This window comes from Macaca nemestrina, chromosome 12 (genome assembly GCF_043159975.1).
Source record: "Macaca nemestrina isolate mMacNem1 chromosome 12, mMacNem.hap1, whole genome shotgun sequence".
Classification (NCBI taxonomy): domain Eukaryota; kingdom Metazoa; phylum Chordata; class Mammalia; order Primates; family Cercopithecidae; genus Macaca; species Macaca nemestrina.
This window is the reverse complement of record NC_092136.1, coordinates 1219751-1244211: the sequence shown is the minus strand read 5'-3', so window position 1 is coordinate 1244211 and position 24461 is coordinate 1219751. Positions and strand designations below refer to the sequence as shown.

Below are 24461 nucleotides of genomic sequence, written 5' to 3'. Positions count from 1 at the left end.
AAGGGGTGATTGTGGCGTCTGTGGGAAGCGAGCAGCTCTCTGGCCACAACTTTCCCTCGGTTCTGGGGGACCCTGGGGGCTCCTCATTTCCCCCTGAATCTGCTCCCTAGCGGAGTGGAGGCCATCGAGGTCCTGAGGACCCGTCCAGCCTCTTCTGGGGCCCAGTGCCTCTTCTGGGCACTGAGGAGGCAGAGGGAGCCGGCCCGGGCCACGGGGCCCGTATGGTGAGTCAGCAAAGAAGGCCAAGTCTCACCCAATCCACAAAGCAAGGAGGGGCCGCACGGAGGGCCCTGGGGAAGCCTCGGGTCCTCGGAGAGGCAGAGCCCACCACAGCCCCTCCTGCCTGCACTGGGGCAAACGCCTCACCCTCGGCACTGCTCAGCCTGCCGGTCATAATCACAAGCCGGTGTCATGCCTCCAGGAAACTCATGCTGAGTTTGTGGCGTGTGCATCGTCATTTTCGCTATTTCTCACTTTTCCATTTTCTCTTAAGTGAGCTTTAACTTTGGTGATACCTGACAGCTAACAGGCCCGGGAGGTAAGTTTCTTTCAGTGACACTGCAGATGAGTAAGGAGAGGTCTCCTACAGGGTCAGGTGTCATGCTTTGCACAGCGATGCTGAAGGTGGATGTTTAAAGCCTGACTCTCACGCTCAGCAGTGAGGCCGGCTCTGTGTCCGGGAACGTGGCACCAGCTTTTTATTTTCGAGGCTAGAAATTTAAGGTAACAGGGACTTTCCAAGCGCTGGGGAAGCCGCGCACCTACAGGCCTTCCTTTTCTGTTCCCTACCTGGCACTTTGCGTTTCGAGTAAAACTTGGTGTCAGGGTTTTGCTTCCATAAACTTTGCTCTGCAGAAATCTACAGTTCGGAGAGACGCGTTGAACAGTTTTCAAAACTAAAATCCAAGAGAAGTGCGGCCCTTTGCTCAGCGGCAGGAATCACGCTGAGCGGGCTCTTCTCCACTGCAGCTGGGAAGGAGGGATCTGGGAGCCGCGTTTGGGACCCCCAGCCTGGGGCACCTTGCAGGTACTGCGGGTCCCTTCCGGGCAGGAACCAGGGGACCTCGTTCATTTCAGCACTTCCTGGGGCCACCGCGCAGGGCTGAGCCGCCCGCCCACACAGAGCATGTCCGGGGGGCGCGGGGCGCAGGAGGGGCCGCGGCAAAGGCCCCAGAGGACACGCAGGGCCCGGGCCACCCCTTGCAGGGTCTCTGCCCGTTTTTCCAACTAAGGGGCGCTGGGACTTTGGGATGCGCCGCGGTCTGAGTGGGTCCCGGGGCCCCTTCCGCGGGGAGGGAGCAGGACCCCGCCTCGCAGCCGCTCCCCATCCCCGCAGCGGGTCCCCAGGACCGGCCCTGCTCCTCTCACCGGCGCCCGCGGCGCCCCGGCCTGCGGCACTCCAGGGTGGGCGCTTCCCGCGTCTGGGGCGGGCAGGCGGGGCGGGCCCTGGAACCCCCACCCCGTACCCAGCCCCCAGCCCTGCTCCCCCACCCCACGCCCTGGAACCCCCGCCCTGCGCCCCCGCCCCTCCCTGATCTCAGCCGCACCGGGGCCTGGGACGCTGCAGCAGGAACCCGGCGTGGAGGGAAAGCGCAGACTTCTCTTTCCCGGGTAACCATGGAAACCTCGAGAAGGATGGAAACCCCCAGAGTTCAGGGACGCGCAGGCGACGCAGCTGCGACCCCCTCACCCCGCAGCGCAGCGGCCCCCGGGGCTCCGCACGATGGATGCGCGGGTGGGAAGCGACTTTCCCCGAGTTCATTAAATGAGCTCTGAACAAGCCTATCCGGAAGACGCTCCTTGGTAAGTCCCAACACGAACAGCCAGAAGCCTCTAGAAGGAGAAGCCGGCGCGGGCCAGCCCTGCGGGGATGCAGGAGGCGGGGCGGGATCGGCGAGGGGGCGGGTGCCGGGAAGGCCAGGCCGGGCCCAGGGGATCCGGGGCTGCGAACCCGCCGCACAGCGAGGGTCGGTCCATCCCGCGCAGCGGGCCCGGTGCCTCCAGTGGGGTCCGTGATGATGGGCAAAAAAAGAAAAAAAAAAAAAAAAAAAAAAAGGAAAATATGTGAGAGAAGAGCCTTTAAAACCTGAATGTGGAAAACTTTCCTAATGATAAACAGAAATCCAGGAACGATAAGGGAAAAGATGAACACGTGACAACGTTAAAAAACAGAACATTTTACACCAGACAAAATCATTAGCGACATAAATAAATGATAAAGCAGGGAAAGAACGTGCAGCGTGGATCGCGGAGTTACCGTCTGTAAAGTGGAAAGAGCTGAGGAGACAGAAGAAGGAGGCAGCCCCAAGGCTGTGCTCAACCTCCTCCTAAAAAGAGAAATCCTGGCCGGGCGCGGTGGCTCAGGCCTGTCATCCCAGCACTTTAAGAGGCGGAGGCGGGCAGATCACCAGATCAGGAGATGGAGACCATCTTGGCCAACATGGTGAAACTCCGTCTCTACCAAAAGTATAAAAATCAGCTGAGTGTGGTGGTGGGCGCCTGTAACCCCAGCTACTCGGGAGGCTGAGGCGGGAGAGTGGCTTGAACCCTGGAGGCGGAGGTTGCAAGCTAAGACCACGCCACTGCACTCCAGCCTGGGCGACAGAGCAAGACTCCATCTCAACAACAACATCAATCAATCAATCAATCAATCAATCAACAAACAATAAATAATAAATGAAAGAGATCCTAAGGGCAGCTGCACCAAGACAGCACTGGGAGGGAGAGGCCAGCCTGGCGATGGGGACATGCAGCGATGGGGATGCCCGGTCATGGGGATGGGGCACCAGGAATCGGGTCGGGATTTGGGCAGGGGAGGCGGGTCCATCTTTGCTCAGGAGTCCCACGCCCACGGGTCTTTTCCACAGAAGAACCGATGCCATCAGTCATAGGCACACAGAGTGATCCAGACGTCCATGGAAGGCACACACCACGGGCCAGGCTGCTGCGGAAGGAAGGGTCCCTGTGACAGCGTGGAGGCATCTCCACTTTTCCGTGCACACGTGTGATTTGCTTGCATCAAATACACACCAGGCCAAGGAAGGCCACGCGAAGGGGAACGGACACACTCACCTACAGGGAGGAGAGCAGACAGGGACAGCGGCACAGGCGAGGAAAACGTGGTCCCTGTGAATTCACCTTGTTTTATGTTTTGACTCTGGACCATAAAATATTTTATATATCATAGAACAAAATCCTAGTGCTTTGCCTTTTTCAAAATTTTAGACAGGGTCTTACTCTGTCACCCAGGCTGGAGTGCAGTGGCACGATCTCAGCTCACTGCAACCTCCGCCTCCCGGGTTCAAGCAATTCTCCCGCCTCAGCCTCCCAAGTAGCTGGGGTTACAGGTGCTCACCACCACACTCGGCTGATTTTTGTATTTTTAGTAGAGATGGGGTTTCACCATGTTGGCCAGGCTGGTCTCAAACTCCCGACCTCAGGTGATCCGCCCACCTAGGCCTCCCACAGTGCTGGCATTCGCGGTGTGAGCCACAGCACCCGGCCCGTTGTGCTCTTTGAATGGTAAGTGCATGTGGGGTGGTTCCGAGTGCTGGATCCCTGCAGCCTGTGTGGACATGGCCCCTTCAGAAAGAACCACAGGAATGCACTTGGACCCTGGAGGCTTCCTGGATCACGCCGGGTGCAGATCAAACGCAAAGCCCGTTGAGTCCGGGGGGGTGGGGGAAGGGGGCATGGTCATGGCTTCCCGGGGCTCTGAGGGCCTCTGGGTCCCAGCATGTGGGCTTCCTCCTAGCTCTACCTTTCAACCACCTTCCCAACGTCCTGGCGTGAGAGGGGCCCCATTCTTGGGCTCAGTCACATCTCCCAGCTGCCCAAGCAACAGGTTCCTGCTGGCGGCGGATGCCCAGGACACCCGGGACACGGCACCCTGTGCTCCCTCGGCAAACGCGCTGAGGCCTCGCACGTGGGCCCCTGGGCCACGTCCTTGGGAGATGGCCCCTGGGCCCCCGCCTGCTGGTATCACTGGCCCACTCCCTATCACGCCCACTCCCCATCCCCGCCTCGGGGCCCTCCCTGCTTTCCGGAGCCCGGCTGTGCCCTGAGGTACTGTGGTTTCCCAGCAAGCTTGGTGTTCTGTCGCAGGCTTTTAGACGTGCCGTTTCTTGGCTTCGTGTCCAGCACTAACACAGGCTCAGCTTCTGTCAGCTGTTTGGGCAAAAAGTATGCACGGAATCGCAGAGCTAACGGCTGGCAGTCTGCTGTGGAGTCAACACTGCAGAAAGGCTACATTCAGGTGGGGGCAGGGAACCGGCGGGCATGCCTCGGGGGTCAGGCAGCAGAGGCGGCAGACACCCCACCGTGTCTGTGGACGCTCCAGCAACACGTCCGTGCCTGGGTGTGAGGGCGGCTAGGGGTCTCCGCAGGGCTGCTCACATTTAAGGACGCTGTGGTCCCTAAGCATGAGCCACTCATCACTAGGGGCTCAGACTCCTGAGCTGGGGGTGCCACGGTTCCCAGTGGGCTCTCTCAGAACGGGGTCATGCTCCACGCTCACTCCCAGATGGAAATGAAAAGGCACAACAGAACCACCCAGTGGGGAGAGGGTGCCTGGGCCCGAAGAGCAGACCCACACCCACTGCCACTGTTGAGGGAGGAGCTCCTAGGACTCGCCTCTAATTCAGTCTGGGAAACAAAGGCCAGGCTTGGCCTGAAGGCGTGCGGTTCCTGCTCCGAGTCTGTTAACGAGTGCGCTCGGACTGACTGATTCCTTACTCCTGCGAACTGTGAATTAAGTTAAAAAATACTCGAGAACAAACATGGTAAACCTTCCCTTAAAGAACTTTATTTCTCTATTTTTATATGGATCATTTATTAAATTAGGAGGCTAAAAAGTAAAAATATATTTTACAATCAAAGAAAAATCTGGACAATGGACCCCAGTAAAATAATCAGAAGCACATGTTCTGAGACCCCGCCCGCTGACACCCTGCAGGGCAGCGCCGTGGAGAGCATCTGCAGAGTGGAGCCTCCGGCGACCTGTCTTCTGTCTCCGGAGCCCTGCCCGAGGCTCCGAGATGGCACAGTCAGGCTGTCCTTAGTGACCGCTGCCACAGAGCTGGCAATTGGCATCTTCAAACCCAGGAGCAGGAGCGGCAGAGGCCTGGCAAGGCCCGGGCCCTCAGACACCAGGGGCCTAAGCCCAGCTCCCAACCCCGCTGCAGCCTGCCCTTGTGAGCTGGCAAACAAGCCTGTCCTTCTGAGTGCGACGACCTCATTCACACCTGACAGGCGGGGGCGGGGGCGGGGGCGGGGGGGGCGTGAACCAGCTAATTCTGGGACCGCTTGGAGGGGCTCAGCAAGCTGCTTCTACAGTAAGCCTTCAAGCAGAAAATAAAGCATAAAATGCAGGAAAGAAGAATCTTATTAAAGGACTTACAAAATGTGATTTATCTATTAAAAAAATAAAGCGTTCGTGAAAAAGAAAACTAAGAGATGGCAGCAAGCGTGGTCATCGGCAAAGGGTTGCTCTCCCTCTGGCGAGGCGGCCCCCACCGTGCGGCTCCCTCGGGCCCCCACTCGTCATTGGCGAAGGGTTGTTCTCTGTCCAGCGAGGCTGGCCCCCACCGTGCGGCTCCCTCCGGCCCCGACACGGGCTGCTCAGGAGCTGGCAGCAGGGGCCACGTCCTCTCCAGGAGACACCCACAGAGCCACACATGCATGGTGTGGCAGTCTCACTGCACCCCAGCAATGCGAAGGCAGAAACCGGGGCTGGTGGCCACACCTAGGCGCCTGGACTCCGAAGCCCCCAGCACAGCGAGGCCTCCAAGGGTGGCCTGCGGTCCGTCCCGGGTAAGAGTTATTAATATCACAGATTATCTAGAACGTTCCAGTCCCGCCTGACACCTTCATTCCCAATGGAGAAGACGTAAGACCAGGCCATCTGAGACGGAATCCCAGGGCCCTCTGAGAGGTCGGCGTCTGCTGAGCAAACACCATGTCTTTCTTCTTCACACGATCAAAGGCCTTTAGGACCCACGGCTGAAGAAGGTGCCTGTTGCCGCCATGTCCCTCCCCCATGGCCACCACACACTTCAAGTTTACAAAAATAAATATTTATCAATAGTATATTTGACAAAAACCACCCCCAGTCGGTGGCGGAAAGCAGTATTTTCTAGCTGACACTGAAACTTAACCTATTTTTTCGAGGGAGAAAAAGACTAAAATGTAAGCACTAACTTCCTCCTGCATCTTCCACAGAAGACCCACTTGTGGGCCTTCTCTTTCTGTCCGTATCAGTGGGTTTCCGTCCGAAGGCTGGGGGCAGACACTTGAACCACAAACAGCAGACATGCGGGTGCGCACACAAGCGTCTCGATGGCATGCGGATTACGTAAAGTGCATCACTTGTGAGAAGTTTCTCAAATTCCTGACTTTCATAACCAGGTGTCACCTAAAATCTGTCCTGCAAACCAAGATGCTACACGCGGTGCCCAGGCAGGCAGAGGTGAGGCGAGCCTCCTGCCTCAGAAAGCTTTTACGCGGCCACATTCGCCAGGCTTCCCGAGCCCACACTGAACCTAGGTCCCGGGCACAGCAGCTGCCCAAGCTGTCGTCAGCAGTCGGCTGGCAGTGCTGCAACATCCTCTCAGAATCATGCACGTGCCGCCTCTATCACCTCCCACCCCAGCCTTGCAAGGCCTGTTGAGAAGAGAAGCCCCCTGGGGGGACACCACGGAGCTGGCGTGAGCAGCAGGACAGACGGACGGCAACCTCCTGCGGGTGAAGGACCCGGCTTCAGATGCCCGCTGGCTGGCAATCAGGCAGAGCCCGGCCAACCGTGCCAGGCTCCCCTCCTCATGCCAGGTGTGGGTTCATCCTGCCTTCAGGCTGGAGTCTGTCACAAGGCTGGCTGGACAGTGGCCAGGTGAGCCAGGCCAGAGGCCGGCCCCACGCCATCCACAGGAAGCGGCTTGGCTCACCAGACCCAAGCCCTGGGCAGGGGCCAGGCTCACAGCAAAGCGCGTTAGGGCAAGGACGTGAGTTTTCGGCTGGGAAGTTCTAAAAAAACCCACAAATCAGTGTGAGGGATTGTGTGTGCCTTAATCAACAGCTCTATTCCAATTACGTCACATCACAAAATGCCATGAATGGAATCAGAAGGCGCTCCACCACCTCCAACACCCTGGCAGAAGCAGCTGCTCTCTGCAGCAAGAACATTTTCCAGAACAGCATGAGAAGGGGAGACGCACGTCCTGGGGACAGGAGAATGCGCCGAGACCTCCCAGCACAAGAGGCGAAGGGAGCCCCCGCCCCGTCCTGGGCCGCCAGGAACCGAAAACCCCCATGCACCCAGAGCGGGCGTGGGCGGGGCAGCCCAGACGTCCATGGGAGGGGCGACAGGGGCCGTGTCACGGGGATCTTGTTGGGACAGCATTCCTTGGGGAGCGCCCGGCCGGCGTGCCCGAAGAGCTGGGTGACCGGCGCGAGGCGGGGACTCTACGGCTCCTCCCCCATCTGCAGCAAGGAGTTGATGGCGGCGTCCTTGTTCCCTCGCTGGGCTTCCAGCACCGAGCGGATCACCTCCTGGTCCATGTTGGGGAACATGTCCTGGATGGCTTTCAGGTCCTCCTCGCTACAGCGGGGCTGGGCGTTCACGGCGGCCGGGGGCAGGGCCACGGGCACCATGCCGGGGCTGCAGACGGCGGGCATCCCTGGAACCAAAGATCAAGTTTGGTAAAAACATCGGAAGGTTCCAGAAGTGCCACACTAGCTCCTGCTGAAAGAAGAAAACAACGCATCCCACCGGCCTTCCTCAGGGAGGGGCCCCCTCGGGTCTCAGCAAACACCAGTCCCGAAAGACACCCTGGAAATACAAACCCTCAAACAGCAACGCCAGGCACAGCCACGGGGAAGGCGGGGCAGGGGTCCCCAGGCACAGCCACGGGGAAGACGGGGCAGGGGTCCCCAGGCACAGCCACGGGAAGACGGGGCAGGGGTCCCCAGGCACAGCCACGGGGAGGCGGGGCAGGGGTCTCTGAGACGCATCCTTCACTAACTCATGTTCCTTCCACACAAAAATCAAAGCTTGATCTTTCAAATCTCACCCGAGCCTGTTTTCTAACTAGCAGGCTGGGGGGTGGTGGTTTGATCCCTTCAGAACTCGTGAATCTGCACCACACACGTTTGTCTTCACTGACCAGAGGGCGCACAGCATTCTCTTCATCTGGGGAACGGACTACACGAAATGTCACGCCCGCTGATCCGAACACTGCAGGGTCTGAGCCTCCTCCTTTATCAGGCATTCTACAAGATGCTTTTGCAGCTTGGCCAGTGTGTCACTGAACTGTGTGCTGGTTGAGCAGCCACCACAGGCACTGAAGACCTCAGCAAAGCTGCAGCCGATGCCCAGAATGACAACCACACACACATACAAACTACACCAAAAAATGCTCACAAAACTCACGCAAGTCAGGCAGCAGGTGTGGTGCACGGGGACCCTCAGTGTACTGGGGCCACCGTCCAGGGTTCCTGGCATCACCACCCCACAGCTACGCAGGCCCCTCGCCCCGTGTCTCATGCGGGTGGACACACTGAGATGCAATCTATCAAGCAGGAGCTGCACAGTGGTTCAGCCACTGCAGCACACACACCCCAAAGGCACGGTGTGGCCGGACTTAAAGCTCGCCTCCCAGCCTGGTGGCCACTCCCTAAAACCACAAGCAGCCCTGAGCACAGGCAGAGTGTGCAGGGCTCAGCAACCAGCGAGGCACAGAGCTCCTCCTGCAGCAGCAGCTGGAGCAGGGCAAGGGTTCACCGCGCACCCGTTCGTTCACCTTTAAAAGCACGAACGATCTCCCAGCTAGGCTCACTGGAGCACTAGAGCCCCAATCTGAGGATAGGACTTTTGTTCCTTTCTACACTCGGAGGACCCTAAAGGCAACAGAAGCCATTTCAACTCTGGCCTGAACCAACGCCGGCAACAAGGACCTGCAGTGGTGGAAACGGAGCGGACGGGGCTGGCCACTGAGCCTCCAGTGCCAGCTGTAAAGACCGGGGCTCCTCAGAAAGGAAGGCCGCCGCTTCCCAGCTCCTTCCAGGCCAGGCCGACTCTTCCTCCACACCCACCCCTGCCTCCTCTGCTTCTCGGCTCTCTCTGGGCCAGGCCCACCTTTCCTCCATACCCACCCCTGCCTCCTCCGCTTCCCGGCTCTCTCTGGGCCAGGCCCACCTTTCCTCCATACCCACCCCTGCCTCCTCCGCTTCCCGGCTCTCTCTGGGCCAGGCCCACCTTTCCTCCATACCCACCCCTGCCTCCTCCGCTTCCCGGCTCTCTCTGGGCCAGGCCCACCTTTCCTCCACGCCCACCCCTGCCTCCTCTGCTTCTCGGCTCTCTCTGGGCCAGGCCCACCTTTCCTCCATACCCACCCCTGCCTCCTCCGCTTCCCGGCTCTCTCTGGGCCAGGCCCACCTTTCCTCCACGCCCACGCCTGCCTCTTGTCCTGGCCAGCGGACACCTCACCTCACTGGGAAAGCATCATCCCCACACTGATCAGCCTTTCAGCAATGAGGGAAAATGAACCAAACCACAGCCAGGTGGGGACGTGGCCACCCTCACCACCCTTTCTTCTTCCTCAAACAAGACAAAGGCTCGGCTGCTACCTGTCCTGGAGGGACCCCGGGACCCCCGTGGCTTTCTGGGCGCCCCAGCCGGCAGGGGGGCAGGAGCTCAGCCATCACCTGTCCCTGCCCACACGGCTCCCCACAGCATGGCAACAGGAGGAATGGAGCTCGGCACTGCCACTCTCTCCAGCCTTTTTCAGTCTGACGGAGAAGGGACAGGAGGGGAGATCGCTGCAAAATCGACAATGGTGACTGCGATGCTGTGACGTCATGGCCTGGGGCGCCTGAGAAACCCGCTCTGCTGACGACGAGGGGATGTGGCGCCGACTGGCCCTCAAGTGAGTCCCGACAGCACGGCCCCAACACACTCGGGACCAGGCACCCCAGGGGAAGAGGTGAGTGCTTCCATGGTGTGGGCCGAGGGGCAGTGGCCCGGCTCACTCCCCTCCTCCCTGCAGGGCAGAGGCCATGTGCGTGGCCTGAGCCTGACCCATCCTGGTTACCAAGTGTGATATGTCCATCAAGCCCTCCGGGAATGGAGAGTGCACCGTGTCAGGGCTGCCTGGCGACTTCAGGAGGACAGACCAGGAGCTCTGGGGCCTGGCGGAGAGCAAATTCCCCGAAACGTGGGCAGAGAGGACGCCACGGGAGCCGGGGGCAGCCCAGACCCCACCTGTAGCAGCCCTGGGAGGACTGGTGGGCGGCTTCGCTGTGTCCCTGCTGTCCACCGTGCTCAGCGTTCTGCACCCACGCGGACGGACGCGCAGCACAGGACAGGCCCCACCTCACATTCTTTATGCCGCGTGAATCTGCTGTCATACCTCAGCAAAATCAAATACTCTACTGACAAACACAATGGTACCCAGGAAAACCAAAACCTGTCCCTTTTCCATTCAGGAAAAATTGCTCCGAGAACACCCTGACCTCAGACCACACAGCACGATGAGTCCCGGCCGCTGGTGGGCAGGGGGGCATCGGCCCTGCTCAGGCTGAAGGCATGTGGCTCTGGGCCCCAGACGTCTCGCATGACAGTGGAAAGACATCCAAAGAGCAGGTGGGGACAACCATCCAGCTCAGAGACTGTTCCAGAACTCCCAAGGCTTGTTGCTCTTCTCCCTCCACAGAGCGTATCACAAAGAAGAAAACCTGCGTGATTCCTTGTTCCACAGCGACCAAGTTAGCAGGTTAATAAACACAACAGCAGAGAGCTCGAAGTGACAGTCTGGGAAACTTAAGCATCCAATTCTCATTTTGAATGGAACCATTTTGTATTTTAAACGACATGTGCTGCTCAGCTGCAAACTCTGTGATTGCTGGAATTCCACCTGCGAGGGGAAGCATGCCTGGGCTGTCGGGTGAGCCCTTGGCTGGCCCTCTCTGGAACTCACGGGCGCTGTGAACGCTGGCTGTTCCCATGCATGGTGCCACGCGTGCATGTTCTCTATGGACCTCCCTCTTGTCCGTCCTGCCAGCAGGTGTCCACCTGCGCGTTCAGCTTTGCTTTCATACTTTATGGATAGGCATCCACGTCACAGTCTGGTCGGCTCCACAGAAACCAGTGGGGGTTGTGCCCACAGAGACGCAGGCCAGGATGACGGGAGGGACTGCGCTGCTGAGGACGTAGGACAGTAGCTGTCCCCTCACCCAGAGAAAAGCACTCCAGGCCTGTGTGAAACGGAGGCGCACAAGGGAATAGACAGAAACAGCGTCAACTGGCAGCTGCAGCCATGGTGAACAGAGAATGAGCCGATGTACGCTCTGGTGCTGCCAGTCCCAAGGCCGGGCTGGGGAGGCGCTGGACACCCCACTTTCCACGCCGACTCTCCTCCCACCACCAGGCAGAAGGAGGTGGAAAGCAACACAGAGGAGGGAAAGCAAGGAGGGCCCCAGAGGACAGCGCGGCCGGCGCCACCATCCGCCTCTGGGCCTGTCTCGTGGGGACCCTCAGGGCAGACCCCTGGCAGTGGCTGCAGCCCGAGTGCCCCTCCTTGCCAGGGACAGCTGGAGGAACAGTGCAGGCAGGGCTGAGGCCCAGTGGCGACTGCACTGGTTTCTCACGTGCGGAGAACGCACAGGAAATTGAGCAGTTGGCTGCCGTCACCGACCTGGCGGTCTCTGTCCACTCTGCAGCTCCGTGGAAGAGAACACGCTTCATGAGGCCACGCGGTTTCCAGATGCTTCACGCCTAGATGTTTCCTTAAAATTGAGGCTAAAAACCCCGCTATAATCACATGATGCCTGCCACTATTTGAAATCTATAAAATATCTAATTTGGTAATCAAAATAATACTTTGTTTAAAAAAATCAAAACTTAAAACTGTTCTCTTCAGGCCATGATCATGGCATAAAAGCTTTAATGATCAAGCTGTGCTTTGTGTCCCAGCCTCCCTGCCTCACTGTTGTGGTCACACTTTCTTTTTGTGAAGGAGACGGTGTGACCTCAGCGCACCCGGCTTCTGAGTTGCTTTGTGGGGGACTCTGGCTTTTCACTGAGGAAAATGGATGGTCCTCGCGAGGGCTCGGCCAGCGTTCAGCTCTCAGTCTCCATAGAGGTGGCAGCCAGGCTCAGACAACACGGGAGGCTCTCAGGGCCCGAGCCCACCCAACGTGCACAGTGAGCCCCCGGGACCTGCACCCTGCGCGGGCGTCTCTGGGCAGCGCCCAGCAGGCGGCAGCTGAACAATGGAGCGGCGGAAGGGGCTGGTGAGAAGCCGGGCTCTCCCCTCCTGGCCCGCTCCCACGGCCCCGCCTCAGCAGAGGGCTTCGCCAGGCTGCCGTGCACGCACGCAGGCCCGAAACCACGCAGCCAGGCAGAGCAGGCGGCACAGCCTTCCGCACTACGTGAGTCATAAACAGTTGAAGCTGTGGGCGACACACGTGCTCTGGCCAAGATGCACTTTGAGATTCCACTTCTGAGAAGAAAACCCTGGTGTGAATCCGCCGTGCTCGCCCAGTCGGCCCGAGACGCCCTGAGCACGCGGCCGCCAGCCTCTCCGAGGTCTCCGCAGACTTCGCCCTCCAGCTGGCAGCGGCTGCTGGGAGGACGGGCTGTGATCACAGATACTCAGAAATTAGGGTACTCAGAGGAAAATCGGGGCATCAGCTTCCAGTGAAGAAGGGCGCCTTGTTCACACTCTACAGTGCTGTTAGGACAGTTAAAAAATACTTCAAAGGCTCCTAAAAGCAATGCTCTCCTAATGGGAACCAGGGCTCCTGGGAGAAACAGCTAACGCCAGGGCTGAGGCCGGAAATGCAGAGTGCCAGGAAGCAGGAAGAGGCCCCAGAAGGATCGGAGGAGGCCAAAGAACAAAGACCCTGCCTGAGGGGGCTCCCTCTGGCCAAGTCTGGGATAATTTGAGTGAAAAAATAAACAACATGCGTAAGGGATTCTGATCCACGGAATAAAATAGGAAACTGCAAACCCACATTGCTGAAGAAGTCGGATAAACTCGGGCTGATAAGGGCGGGATCTCCCCATGGTCCTGCGGTGCCTCCCACATGGACACTTTTTAGCTCCCGGCGGGATCTCCCCGTGGTCCTGCGGTGCCTCCCACACGGACACTTTTTAGCTCCCGGCGGGATCTCCCCGTGGTCCTGCGGTGCCTCCCACACGGACACTTTTTAGCTCCCGGCGGGATCTCCCCATGGTCCTGCGGTGCCTCCCACACGGACACTTTTTAGCTCCCGGCGGGATCTCCCCGTGGTCCTGGGGTGCCTCCCACATGGACACTTCTTAGCTCCCGGGAAGCAGCCAGGCAGAGCCCTGTGAGGGGTGAGCAAGTCACACCAGTAGCCCTACGCTGGGTGGAATCTGTACTGAGTAAAATGCGGGGGCCCTGCCAGCAGCCCCGGGGAGACTCAGCCCTACCCTGCAAGGCCACATCAGCAGCCCCACCAGGTCCCTGACCAAAGCACACCCCAGGAGCAAGATGGGAACCCCTCCAGGCCAAGGGAGGCAAGGCCACGGAGGGCCAGCGACCCGGGTTGGATGCTGTGGCCCCCCAGGACACTCAGACGGGGTCCAAGCAGGGGACAGTGTCACCTTCATCTGGACGGCTGTCCTGTGCCAGGAACACCCCTGCTTTATGGGAAACGCACGCCTGGGGGTGGGGTGTGGGGGGCCTGGGGGCTCCGGTGGGGCGGCAGGTGGACGAGTCCTCACGGGCTCTGGCAGATGTCCCTGCATCTCCTTGGTAACTTTCCTATGAAGTGTGCGGCTGTTTCAAAATTTACAATGTCTATCAAAAGAAAATTTCAAAGTCTGTTTATAAAGAAATCTAGCCTTTCCTAAAACAAGCATTTTAGGGAAAACTTGAAAGGCATCTACAAAGAGAATTAAGGATAGGAACCAGAAAGAGGTAGGTCAATCCATGTTCTCTGTCATCTGAATGCTCTTCCAGCCAGATACACCCCGGCGCTGTATCCAGTCGATGGAACTGCACCCCTCAAAAAGACAGGCCGAGTCCTAACTCTAGCCTGCACCGGGGGTCTCAAGACCGAGTCTCTGCAGATGTGAGCAGGTGAGGATGATGGCATGCTGGGGCGGGTGGGCCCTCAATCCACGGACTGGGGTCCTCATGGGATGAGGAGGAGGCAGCCACAGAGCGCCCGGCCCAGAAGCTAGAGGAGACGGGGAGGATCCTCCCCACAGCCTTGGCGAGTGAGCGGCCCTGCCTGCCAGGGCTTGGACTTCCAGCCTCAGGAAGCTGGAGGGCCTGGGTCTCTGTTCTTTCAGGTTGCCCATCTGTCTCCAACTCAGGACAACCAAACAGAACTTCACTAGCGCCACGAACTGCACGCCACAGAAGGCACTTCCACCTCACAACGGCGGCTCTGGGCTGTCCCAGTTACAAACCAGAATCCCCAGGAGCCACTCCAGGGGCACCCAGGGCACAACAGGGCCCCCAGGGCAGCAGAGCTCCCCTGGCCAGGCTCCAGGCTCAGGAACACCTGCGGGGCTCCCGTGCTCGCCCCCGTTTCTCTGCCACGGTGCTGGCTCTTCCGCTTACCCAGATGCCCGCCCTCCTCTAACTCTGAACGCCTAACGGCTGCTTCTGCGTTTCTGGCTCACCTCCGGTCACTTCCTACGAAGCATCCTTTCCTCAGTGATGGGGCGCTGGTACTGCCTCTGCTGCGCTGGTGGTTTTCTTTCCTTTTTTTTTTTTTTTTTTTTTGAGATGGAGTTTCGCTCGTCGCCCAGCCTGGAGTGCAGTGGCGCAATCTTGGCTCACTGCAACCTCCACCTCCCGGGTTCACGCCGTTCTCCTGCCTCAGCCTCCCAAGTAGCTGGGACTACAGGTGCCCACCACCACACCCGGCTAATTTGTTTGTATTTTTAGTGGAGATGGGGTTTCACCGTGTTGGTCAGGATGGTCTCAATCTCCCGACCTCGTGATCTGCCTGCCTCAGTCTCCCACAGTGCTGGGATTACAGGCGTGAGCCGCCGCGCCTGGCCCAGGCTGGTGGTTTTCTAAGACACTGGACACCATAGAGGCCCTGCTCAGACATGGGCTCTGCTCTTTCCTCTGGAGAAAGGCAGCCCTGGCACCTGCGCAGGCGGCTTTACTTGGAAACAGAGTCTCGATGTGAGCAAGTGAGGGCAAGGCCATGCTGTTCTCATAAGCAGTTTCGTCAGAGAATGTCCTGAACACCAGTGGACAGACCAGAGTCTCCCAGCGCCGTCCCCTCCTTCCCACCACCAGGCTGGGTTTCAGGCCACATCAGGTGGGTCTAGGGCAAGGTCCTGACTCCCAAGGTGGCCTTTCTGCATCTGTGCGGGATGCTGGCAGGACTGGGGTGCTGACCAGGCCTCTCCACTCCAGCTGGGCTGGACACCAGCACCGGCCTGACAGCACTCTCGCCTGCCAGCAGCTCTGTCCCACCCCAACCCCAAAGCAGCCCCTGAGCACAAGCAGCTGGGGCCTCACGCAGGCCCCGAGACCCTCCCCCAACACCACCACGCATCCCCAGTGCCCTGCCCGCAACTTGGCCACTTCCATGGCCTGGTCCCCCAGTGCAGAGGGACCCACGCTCTGCCAGACACCAGCTCCCCGGAATGAGAGGCCACCTTGGGTGGAGAACCAGGGTGGCCACAGGCTCCCCCCGAGCACCTCCTCTCAGGGGCTGCTGTCCCCCCGCCTGCTGAGGACGCTGGGCCCGTCCATGGTGGGGGCCGGCCTTGCACCAGCTGCTACGACAGCGACAGCTGGACCAAAAATGCAACAGCGTGAAAAGCGACATTCCCGCTTGGTGTTGCTGCAGCCACCGGCTGCTCACTCTTAACAGTGACACACGACAACGGCTGCAACAGCGCAGTGCAGAGCATGCATCGCCCGACAGGGGCGTGAGGTTCTCCTGCAGAGAGCTGGGCACGAGGAGGTTTCAGTCACATTTCCACACCTCTGAAAATTTCAACTCATCTCATTTCTGCCAACAATTAGAAAAAAAACCAATTCTATTCTCTAGATATGCAAACAAAATTCAAACGTAATCCTTGGCTCCCTAGTCTAGAAGGATCTGCGTGCAGTCGGCACGTCTGCAGGATTCTAGAACGGATGGCGTCCCCCCACCGGCGCTCTAAGCCCTGTTCCCTCGTCCTGCGCCCGCCCTAGGCCCTGGGGTTTCTACCAGGGGGGAGGCACCCAGGGAGGAGGGGCACACGCACCTGTGATGGGCACGTAGCCGACGCCCTGCTGGTACACCGTCGGCATCAGGACCACAGGCTGGGGTGGCATCACCATGGCAGCTGGCAGCAGCTGGAACACAGCGGAGATGGTCCCGGGGTCAGGAAGGAACATCTACCCATCAGAACCTCAGGAATCGCCCTCCCCATGCTAGCCCCGAACCCAGCTGTGAGCCCTGAGTGCACAGGGGACGCCGGGGCCCACTCCCACCCCCGCACCACCTCCTCACATCCAGGAGGTGACACGGCTCAGGCTTACAGACCCCCCGCACCACCTCCTCACATCCAGGAGGTGACACGGCTCAGGCTTACAGACCCCCGCACCACCTCCTCACATCCAGGAGGTGACGTGGCTCAGGCTTACAGACCCCCCGCTAACTGGGATGTGACGGAGAGACAATGGTGTCAGGAGGGACATCCCAGTGTAGGTGTCAAGGGGGCCTGGGGGGAACCACACTGCACAGCTGTGATGTCTGAGTTTAAAACTGTCAACTTGAGATAAGTCACTGCACTGCTGTCGTCTCTGAGTTGAAAACTGTCACCTGCAGGTAAAGGCACTGGGGCGTCATGATGGTTCCGTGTATGAAAGCGTCGGTTAAAGCTGCGTCCTGAGACATTTACACGTGGTCACTCACGGCTGGGACTTGCTTTAAAATATCCCGGCGTTAACAAAAAGGGAGTGGGAGGAGCCAAGATGGCCCAGAAGAGCGGCTCCCTGCTGCGCCCTCTCCGCTGTCACATGGGCCTTGCATTTCCCACAGCACCATTTTTCAGCAACAACCTAAAAATTCCCTGAGTGATAATACAGAGAATCCCTGAGTGATAATACAGAGAATCCCTGAGTGATAATACAGAGAATCCCTGAGTGATAATACAGAGAATCCCTGAGTGATAATACAGAGAATCCCTGAGTGATAATACAGAGAATCCCTGAGTGATAACACAGAGAATCCCTGAGTGATAATACAGAGAATCCCTGAGTGATAATACAGAGAATCCCTGAGTGATAATACAGAGAAACCCTGAGTGATAATACAGAGAATCCCTGAGTGATAATACAGAGATTCCCTGAGTGATAATACAGAGAATCCCTGAGTGATAATACAGAGAATCCCTGAGTGATAATACAGAGAATCCCTGAGTGATAATACAGAGAAACCCTGAGTGATAATACAGAGAATCCCTGAGTGATAATACAGAGAATCCCTGAGTGATAATACAGAGAATCCCTGAGTGATAATACAGAGAAACCCTGAGTGATAATACAGAGAATCCCTGAGTGATAATACAGAGAATCCCTGAGTGATAATACAGAGAATCCCTGAGTGATAATACAGAGATTCCCTGAGTGATAATACAGAGAATCCCTGAGTGATAACACAGAGAAGACAGTAGGAGTTCTGCGTCCTGGAGCCTCTAACTGGCCCTCCCGATGCCCCCAGGAGCTGCAGGTGTCCTGAGGATATAGACAGCTGGGAGCCAGGGCAGCTGACGTGCTGGCCCCACGGCCAGGCCTCGACTTCCTGACCCCGAGCGCGGCAGCCCCCAGGCTTCCCCCACATCTCCAGAGATGCCCTTCCACACCCTGGCCAGTGCCTGCCCTGTGGGGAGGAGCCTGGTGTCCCGCAGGGCCCAGGGCTGCATCTCAGACCCTGGAGGGCTGCTCAGCTGTACCCTAAGGGCAGAGCTTGGAAGGGCTGTGAGGGACCTCCGAGGACACAGGGGCCTGCAGTGGAGACCACCACAAAGGGTGGGCCCATCTTAGGAACACAAACAACCCCAATGCTGTTTCCCCAGACAGAATCGATGGGCAGGAGCAGTGGGCGGGGCAGCTCCTCTCTGCCACCAAACCACCCAGGGCCCCTGCCCTCTGTCCTCAGAACGCTGAGCCCTGCTGTTTGACGGACTCAGTGCCTCCAGGAAAGAAATCAGGGTGTCTGCGGGGTGGCACAGCCCCGACGTGTCCCAACATACCCTGACCCGCCCCACCCCAAGGCCTCTGACGCGTCCCGCCCCTCCCCGATGCCCCTGATACCAGGCCGGCAGCTCACCGCGTAGGACATGACGAGGTTGATCATGCCCTCCTTGTCGTCCCCCTGCCTCCCGCTCAGGCTGTACCACTTGTCCTCCACCTTGCCTTGCCTCAGGGACTCGGGGATGGTGATGTGGGTCCACGCGATGCGGTCGTCCATGGAGAAGGCTCTCTGGGGGAGAAGAGGGAGATGCCCCAGGCATTAGGGAAGGGGCTGCCCTTTCCCTGCAGTCGCACCATCATGGGCCCGTCTCGAGTTCCCATCTCATCGGTGGAACAAGGCTCCCACCTGCACCCACACCCCATCAATGAGACCCCTCAGGCAGCACGGGCTTCACGGTCGTTTATCAACGATCCTTCCCTCTCTCCACCAGGATGGGCCAGGGCCAGGGCTAGGGGAAAGTGAGGGTCCTGGGCTGCTGTCCTCCTCCAGTTCCAATTCAGGGACACTAGTTGCTCCTCCCCAGCCCTCGGGGCCCCATCCTTGCTCCACCGGCTGCCACCTCCCAAGCCCCAGAGCAGCCAGGGCACAGGCTGGAGAGGACATGGGGTCTGCCTCCCACAGCTGCCTCTGTACTTCCCATGCGCTCTCCACTCTTCTGAGGGCCAGGGAGGGGAAAGCAGGTCGGGATGGGGAGAGAAAAGCCAGGAGGAAAAGGCAGGGCCCAGGCAGGGAGGACTGGCCATTTGCTGGCCTGGCTGCCCTACACTGCTCCCTAGCCCCACCCGTGCTCTAGCCTCCCAATGGCACAGGTGCGAGGTGCCGGGACCACGCGGAGCAGCAGCCTTGCCACATCCCCCTCTGACCTTCTGACTCTGCCTCAGAAGCGCTGCAGGTGCAGCCATGGACAGGACTCAGGACCCTCAAGGGTCACAGCCACTCCCACCATCAAGAACAGCTTTTCCACCCGGCAGGCTGGAAATCCCACCTGCTGGTGAGCAGCCAGACCCGGTGCACCCGCCCAGTGGAGGGGACACGTGCATGCTCTGTCCCTGGGTTATGCTTGTCACTGGGGATGTTTCCAAATGTAAGGGTGTTCAAGGAGCTGGAAACAATCTCTTTTTTTCACATTCCTTGGGGAGAGTAGGACCCTGTTATGCACCCAATGAAACACCAGGTGGGGACCCACACCTCGAAGCCAGCCAGGAACGTGGTTGTGTCGGCAGGTGTGTTCCCACGGCAGCCACGCTCAGCCACGTGCGGCCTCCCATAAGAGCTGGCATGTCCCTCTCACCTCATCGAAGATTTCGAGATAGAACGAGTCCACGCCTGGGGGCACCGTGCAGTGGATGACCTTATTCCAGCGGGGATTCTTGGCGCCATTGTGTGCCGTGGGCGTCTCATACACCGCATAGCCCAGGCGCAGTCGGCAGTAGGGGTCCATGCGGGTCATGCCGTAATTCTTGGCCAACTTTGCCTGGAATGAAGCCCATGTCAGGAAAAGGAGGTACCAACCATCGGGAGAGGGCGGGTTCTCTAGGCCATCTGCCTCCCTGAACCCTTCCATGAGGCCTTTTGCTAACATATCGACTACAGACACTCAGAGTCGCCAGAACACGACTGTGACCTGCTTCCCAGGAGGCCAGGAGCAAGAAGACTGAGCCACAGAGGAATCGTGCAGTTCTGAGACAAAGTACGTGGCTCATCCTTGACAGCAGAAACCTACAACACTCACAGACACAGCTGAGGCCGCCACTCAGCCGCCACGAAGGGTGCGCTCTCTAACCACCTCAGAAGCAGCTGAGGAGGGAAAGAGGAGGAGGTCCCGGCACAGAGCTGAGAGCCAGAGCACAACAGGAAGCATGAACCTGCCCCGGAGCACGATGACCCGGGAGACAGGGAGCATGGACCCGCCCCGGAACACGATGACCCGGGAGACAGGAGCGTGAACCCGCCCCGGAGCACGATGACCCGGGAGACAGGGAGCATGGACCCGCCCCGGAGCACGATGACCCGGGAGACAGGGAGCATGGACCCGCCCCGGAACACGATGACCCGGGAGACAGGGAGCATGAACCCGCCCCGGAGCACGATGACCCGGGAGACAGGGAGCATGGACCCGCCCCGGAACACGATGACCCGGTAGACAGGAGCGTGAACCCGCCCCGGAGCACGATGACCCGGGAGACAGGGAGCATGGACCCGCCCCGGAGCACGATGACCCGGGAGACAGGGAGCATGGACCCGCCCCGGAACACGATGACCCGGGAGACAGGAGCGTGAACCCGCCCCGGAGCACGATGACCCGGGAGACAGGGAGCATGGACCCGCCCCGGAGCACGATGACCCGGGAGACAGGGAGCGTGAACCCGCCCCGGAACACGATGACCCGGGAGACAGGGAGCATGGACCCGCCCCGGAACACGATGACCCGGGAGACAGGAGCGTGAACCCGCCCCGGAGCACGATGACCCGGGAGACAGGGAGCGTGAACCCGCCCCGGAGCACGATGACCCGGGAGACAGGGAGCATGGACCCGCCCCGGAGCACGATGACCCGGGAGACAGGAGCGTGAACCCGCCCCGGAACACGATGACCCGGGAGACAGGAGCGTGAACCCGCCCCGGAACACGATGACCCGGGAGACAGGGAGCGTGAACCCGCCCCCGAGCGCGACGACCCGACGACCCGGGAGACAGGGAGCGTGAACCCGCCCCGGAGCACGATGACCCGGGAGACAGGAGCGTGAACCCGCCCCGGAGCACGATGACCCGGGAGACAGGAGCGTGAACCCGCCCCGGAGCACGATGACCCGGGAGACAGGAGCGTGAACCCGCCCCGGAGCACGATGACCCGGGAGACAGGGAGCGTGAACCCGCCCCCGAGCGCGACGACCCGACGACCCGGGAGACAGGGAGCATGGACCCGCCCCGGAACACGATGACCCGGGAGACAGGAGCGTGAACCCGCCCCGGAGCACGATGACCCGGGAGACAGGAGCGTGAACCCGCCCCGGAGCACGATGACCCGGGAGACAGGGAGCGTGAACCCGCCCCGGAGCACGATGACCCGGGAGACAGGGAGCGTGAACCCGCCCCGGAGCACGATGACCCGGGAGACAGGGAGCGTGAACCCGCCCCGGAGCACGATGACCCGGGAGACAGGAGCGTGAACCCGCCCCGGAGCACGATGACCCGGGAGACAGGGAGCATGGACCCGCCCCGGAGCACGATGACCCGGGAGACAGGGAGCATGGACCCGCCCCGGAACACGATGACCCGGGAGACAGGAGCGTGAACCCGCCCCGGAGCACGATGACCCGGGAGACAGGGAGCATGGACCCGCCCCGGAGCACGATGACCCGGGAGACAGGGAGCGTGAACCCGCCCCGGAACACGATGACCCGGGAGACAGGGAGCATGGACCCGCCCCGGAACACGATGACCCGGGAGACAGGAGCGTGAACCCGCCCCGGAGCACGATGACCCGGGAGACAGGGAGCGTGAACCCGCCCCGGAGCACGATGACCCGGGAGACAGGGAGCATGGACCCGCCCCGGAGCACGATGACCCGGGAGACAGGGAGCGTGAACCCGCCCCGGAACACGATGACCCGGGAGACAGGAGCGTGAACCCGCCCCGGAGCACGATGACCCGGGAGACAGGGAGCATGGACCCGCCCCGGAGCACGATGACCCGGGAGACAGGGAGCGTGAACCCGCCCCGGAACACGATGACCCGGGAGACAGGGAGCATGGACCCGCCCCGGAACACGATGACCCGGGAGACAGGAGCGTGAACCCGCCCCGGAGCACGATGACCCGGGAGACAGGGAGCGTGAACCCGCCCCGGAGCACGATGACCCGGGAGACAGGGAGCATGGACCCGCCCCGGAGCACGATGACCCGGGAGACAGGGAGCGTGAACCCGCCCCGGAACACGATGACCCGGGAGACAGGAGCGTGAACCCGCCCCGGAGCACGATGACCCGGGAGACAGGGAGCATGGACCCGCCCCGGAACACGATGACCCGGGAGACAGGAGCGTGAACCCGCCCCGGAACACGATGACCCGGGAGACAGGGAGCGTGAACCCGCCCCCGAGCGCGACGACCCGACGACCCGGGAGACAGGGAGCGTGAACCCGCCCCGGAGCACGATGACCCGGGAGACAGGAGCGTGAACCCGCCCCGGAGCACGATGACCCGGGAGACAGGAGCGTGAACCCGCCCCGGAGCACGATGACCCGGGAGACAGGAGCGTGAACCCGCCCCGGAGCACGATGACCCGGGAGACAGGGAGCGTGAACCCGCCCCCGAGCGCGACGACCCGACGACCCGGGAGACAGGGAGCATGGACCCGCCCCGGAACACGATGACCCGGGAGACAGGAGCGTGAACCCGCCCCGGAGCACGATGACCCGGGAGACAGGAGCGTGAACCCGCCCCGGAGCACGATGACCCGGGAGACAGGGAGCGTGAACCCGCCCCGGAGCACGATGACCCGGGAGACAGGGAGCGTGAACCCGCCCCGGAGCACGATGACCCGGGAGACAGGGAGCGTGAACCCGCCCCGGAGCACGATGACCCGGGAGACAGGAGCGTGAACCCGCCCCGGAGCACGATGACCCGGGAGACAGGAGCGTGAACCCGCCCCGGAGCACGATGACCCGGGAGACAGGGAGCGTGAACCCGCCCCGGAGCACGATGACCCGGGAGACAGGAGCGTGAACCCGCCCCGGAGCACGATGACCCGGGAGACAGGGAGCGTGAACCCGCCCCCGAGCGCGACGACCCGACGACCCGGGAGACAGGGAGCATGGACCCGCCCCGGAGCGCAGTGACCGGGAGAGGTGCGTCCCTGCTCCAGGCGGGAGCGAGGACACCTGCTGTGCATGATTCAGACGCCACGTGGCTGCTTTCCTCCCCGTCATGAAGGCAGCAGCCCTGCCTGTGCTATCGGAGCAGGTGGCATTTTGGGGACAGGAACTTGTCTTTCTTGTGTCTCCCAATCACAAGGAGCCACATCACATGTAGACCATGAGATTCGACTTCAGGCCAGGCACTCAGCTGGGCTGGGACATTTGAGGTCCGCGGGGTGGGAGTGAACGTGTGTTACAGGGAATGAATATTCAGAATAAGACAAAAAACTGTGGCATATAAGACAGAAGACTGCGGCACGTAAGACAGAAGACTGTGGCACGTAAGATGATTGCTCAGCAAACAAACTCAACGTGGATGGCAGGTTCAAATATAAAACCTAAAACTGTAAAACTTTTACAAGAAAAAATCAGGAGAAAAGCCGTCGTGAGCTGGGTTGGGTTCAGCCCTGCAGCTCCGGCTGCCTCCCTGGAACGCAGACGGCCTCCCCGCACTGCCGCCACCCGCTCTCCTGCGGCCAACCTGGCTCACCCCCAGGAGCTGGTGACAGAGACCCCAGGAGCCATCTCGGCCCTCCCAGCCACACAGAGCCCACCAGTTCCTCCTTCCCAGTGTAACAGAGTCCAGACACTGCCCCCGACCCCTCTGAGGGCACGGCCTCCCGTCCTCTCTGCCCTCTCTCTGAAGGCACGACCACCCCATCTTCACCGCCCCCCGCCCCCCTAAGGGCACAGCCACCCCATTCTCACCGCCCCCCACCCCCCCTGAGGGCACAGCCACCCAGTTCTCGGTGAGCCCCTCTGAAGGCACCGCCACCCTGTCCTCACCGCCCCCTCTGAAGGCACCGCCACCCTGTCCTCACCGCCCCCTCTGAGGGCACCGCCACTCTGTCCTCACCGCCCCCTCTGAGGGCACAGCTGTCCCATCGTCACCACCCCCCGCCGCACAGCTGAACTCTCCCCTCCTGTGCCCACATCTCTGGACTGCCGGGTCCTCTGTTTTCTATTCTCATCCACATACAAGTTCCCTCCTTTCACTTCTAACCAAAACTGTGGCCGGCCGTTTTATGTCAAAACCGCCCCATTCTTGGGTCCTTAATTTTAGCGTGTTTCTTGGGTGGCCGGAGCGTGCTCTGGAATACTACGGAGGAACAGTTTTCTGGAAGCTTCTGGGTGACTAGCAGCTTCCAATTCCCTTCTGCTGCACACCCACAGATCTGCCAGATCAGCTCTTACACTCGAAACTCCGCCCCTCTAAACTCCTTAGAAATTGCCCTATTTTCTGGAAGGTATGTAGCAGGAAAGTCTGAGACCAGCGTGATGTTCCCAAGCTTTCAGGTAACTGTG

The 24461-nt window shown here is 60.2% G+C and overlaps 1 protein-coding gene across 4 annotated transcripts in view; it reads right to left on the bottom strand.

Moving 5' to 3' along the window:
- Positions 1-4782: 4782 nt before the first annotated feature.
- TOLLI (toll interacting protein) overlaps positions 4783-24461 on the bottom strand; it is a 35214-nt gene continuing 15535 nt past the window's right edge. For all 4 annotated transcript variants that reach the window (XM_011721356.2, XM_071074037.1, XM_071074036.1 and 1 more), the window contains exons 3-6: positions 19532-19714; positions 18316-18468; positions 16247-16337; positions 4783-7673 (exon numbers count right to left, since the gene is read on the bottom strand). In XM_011721356.2, the coding sequence (XP_011719658.1) occupies positions 7459-7673; positions 16247-16337; positions 18316-18468; positions 19532-19714 (642 nt within the window). In that variant the 3' untranslated portion in view covers positions 4783-7458. The remainder of the gene's footprint in view (positions 7674-16246; positions 16338-18315; positions 18469-19531; positions 19715-24461) is intronic.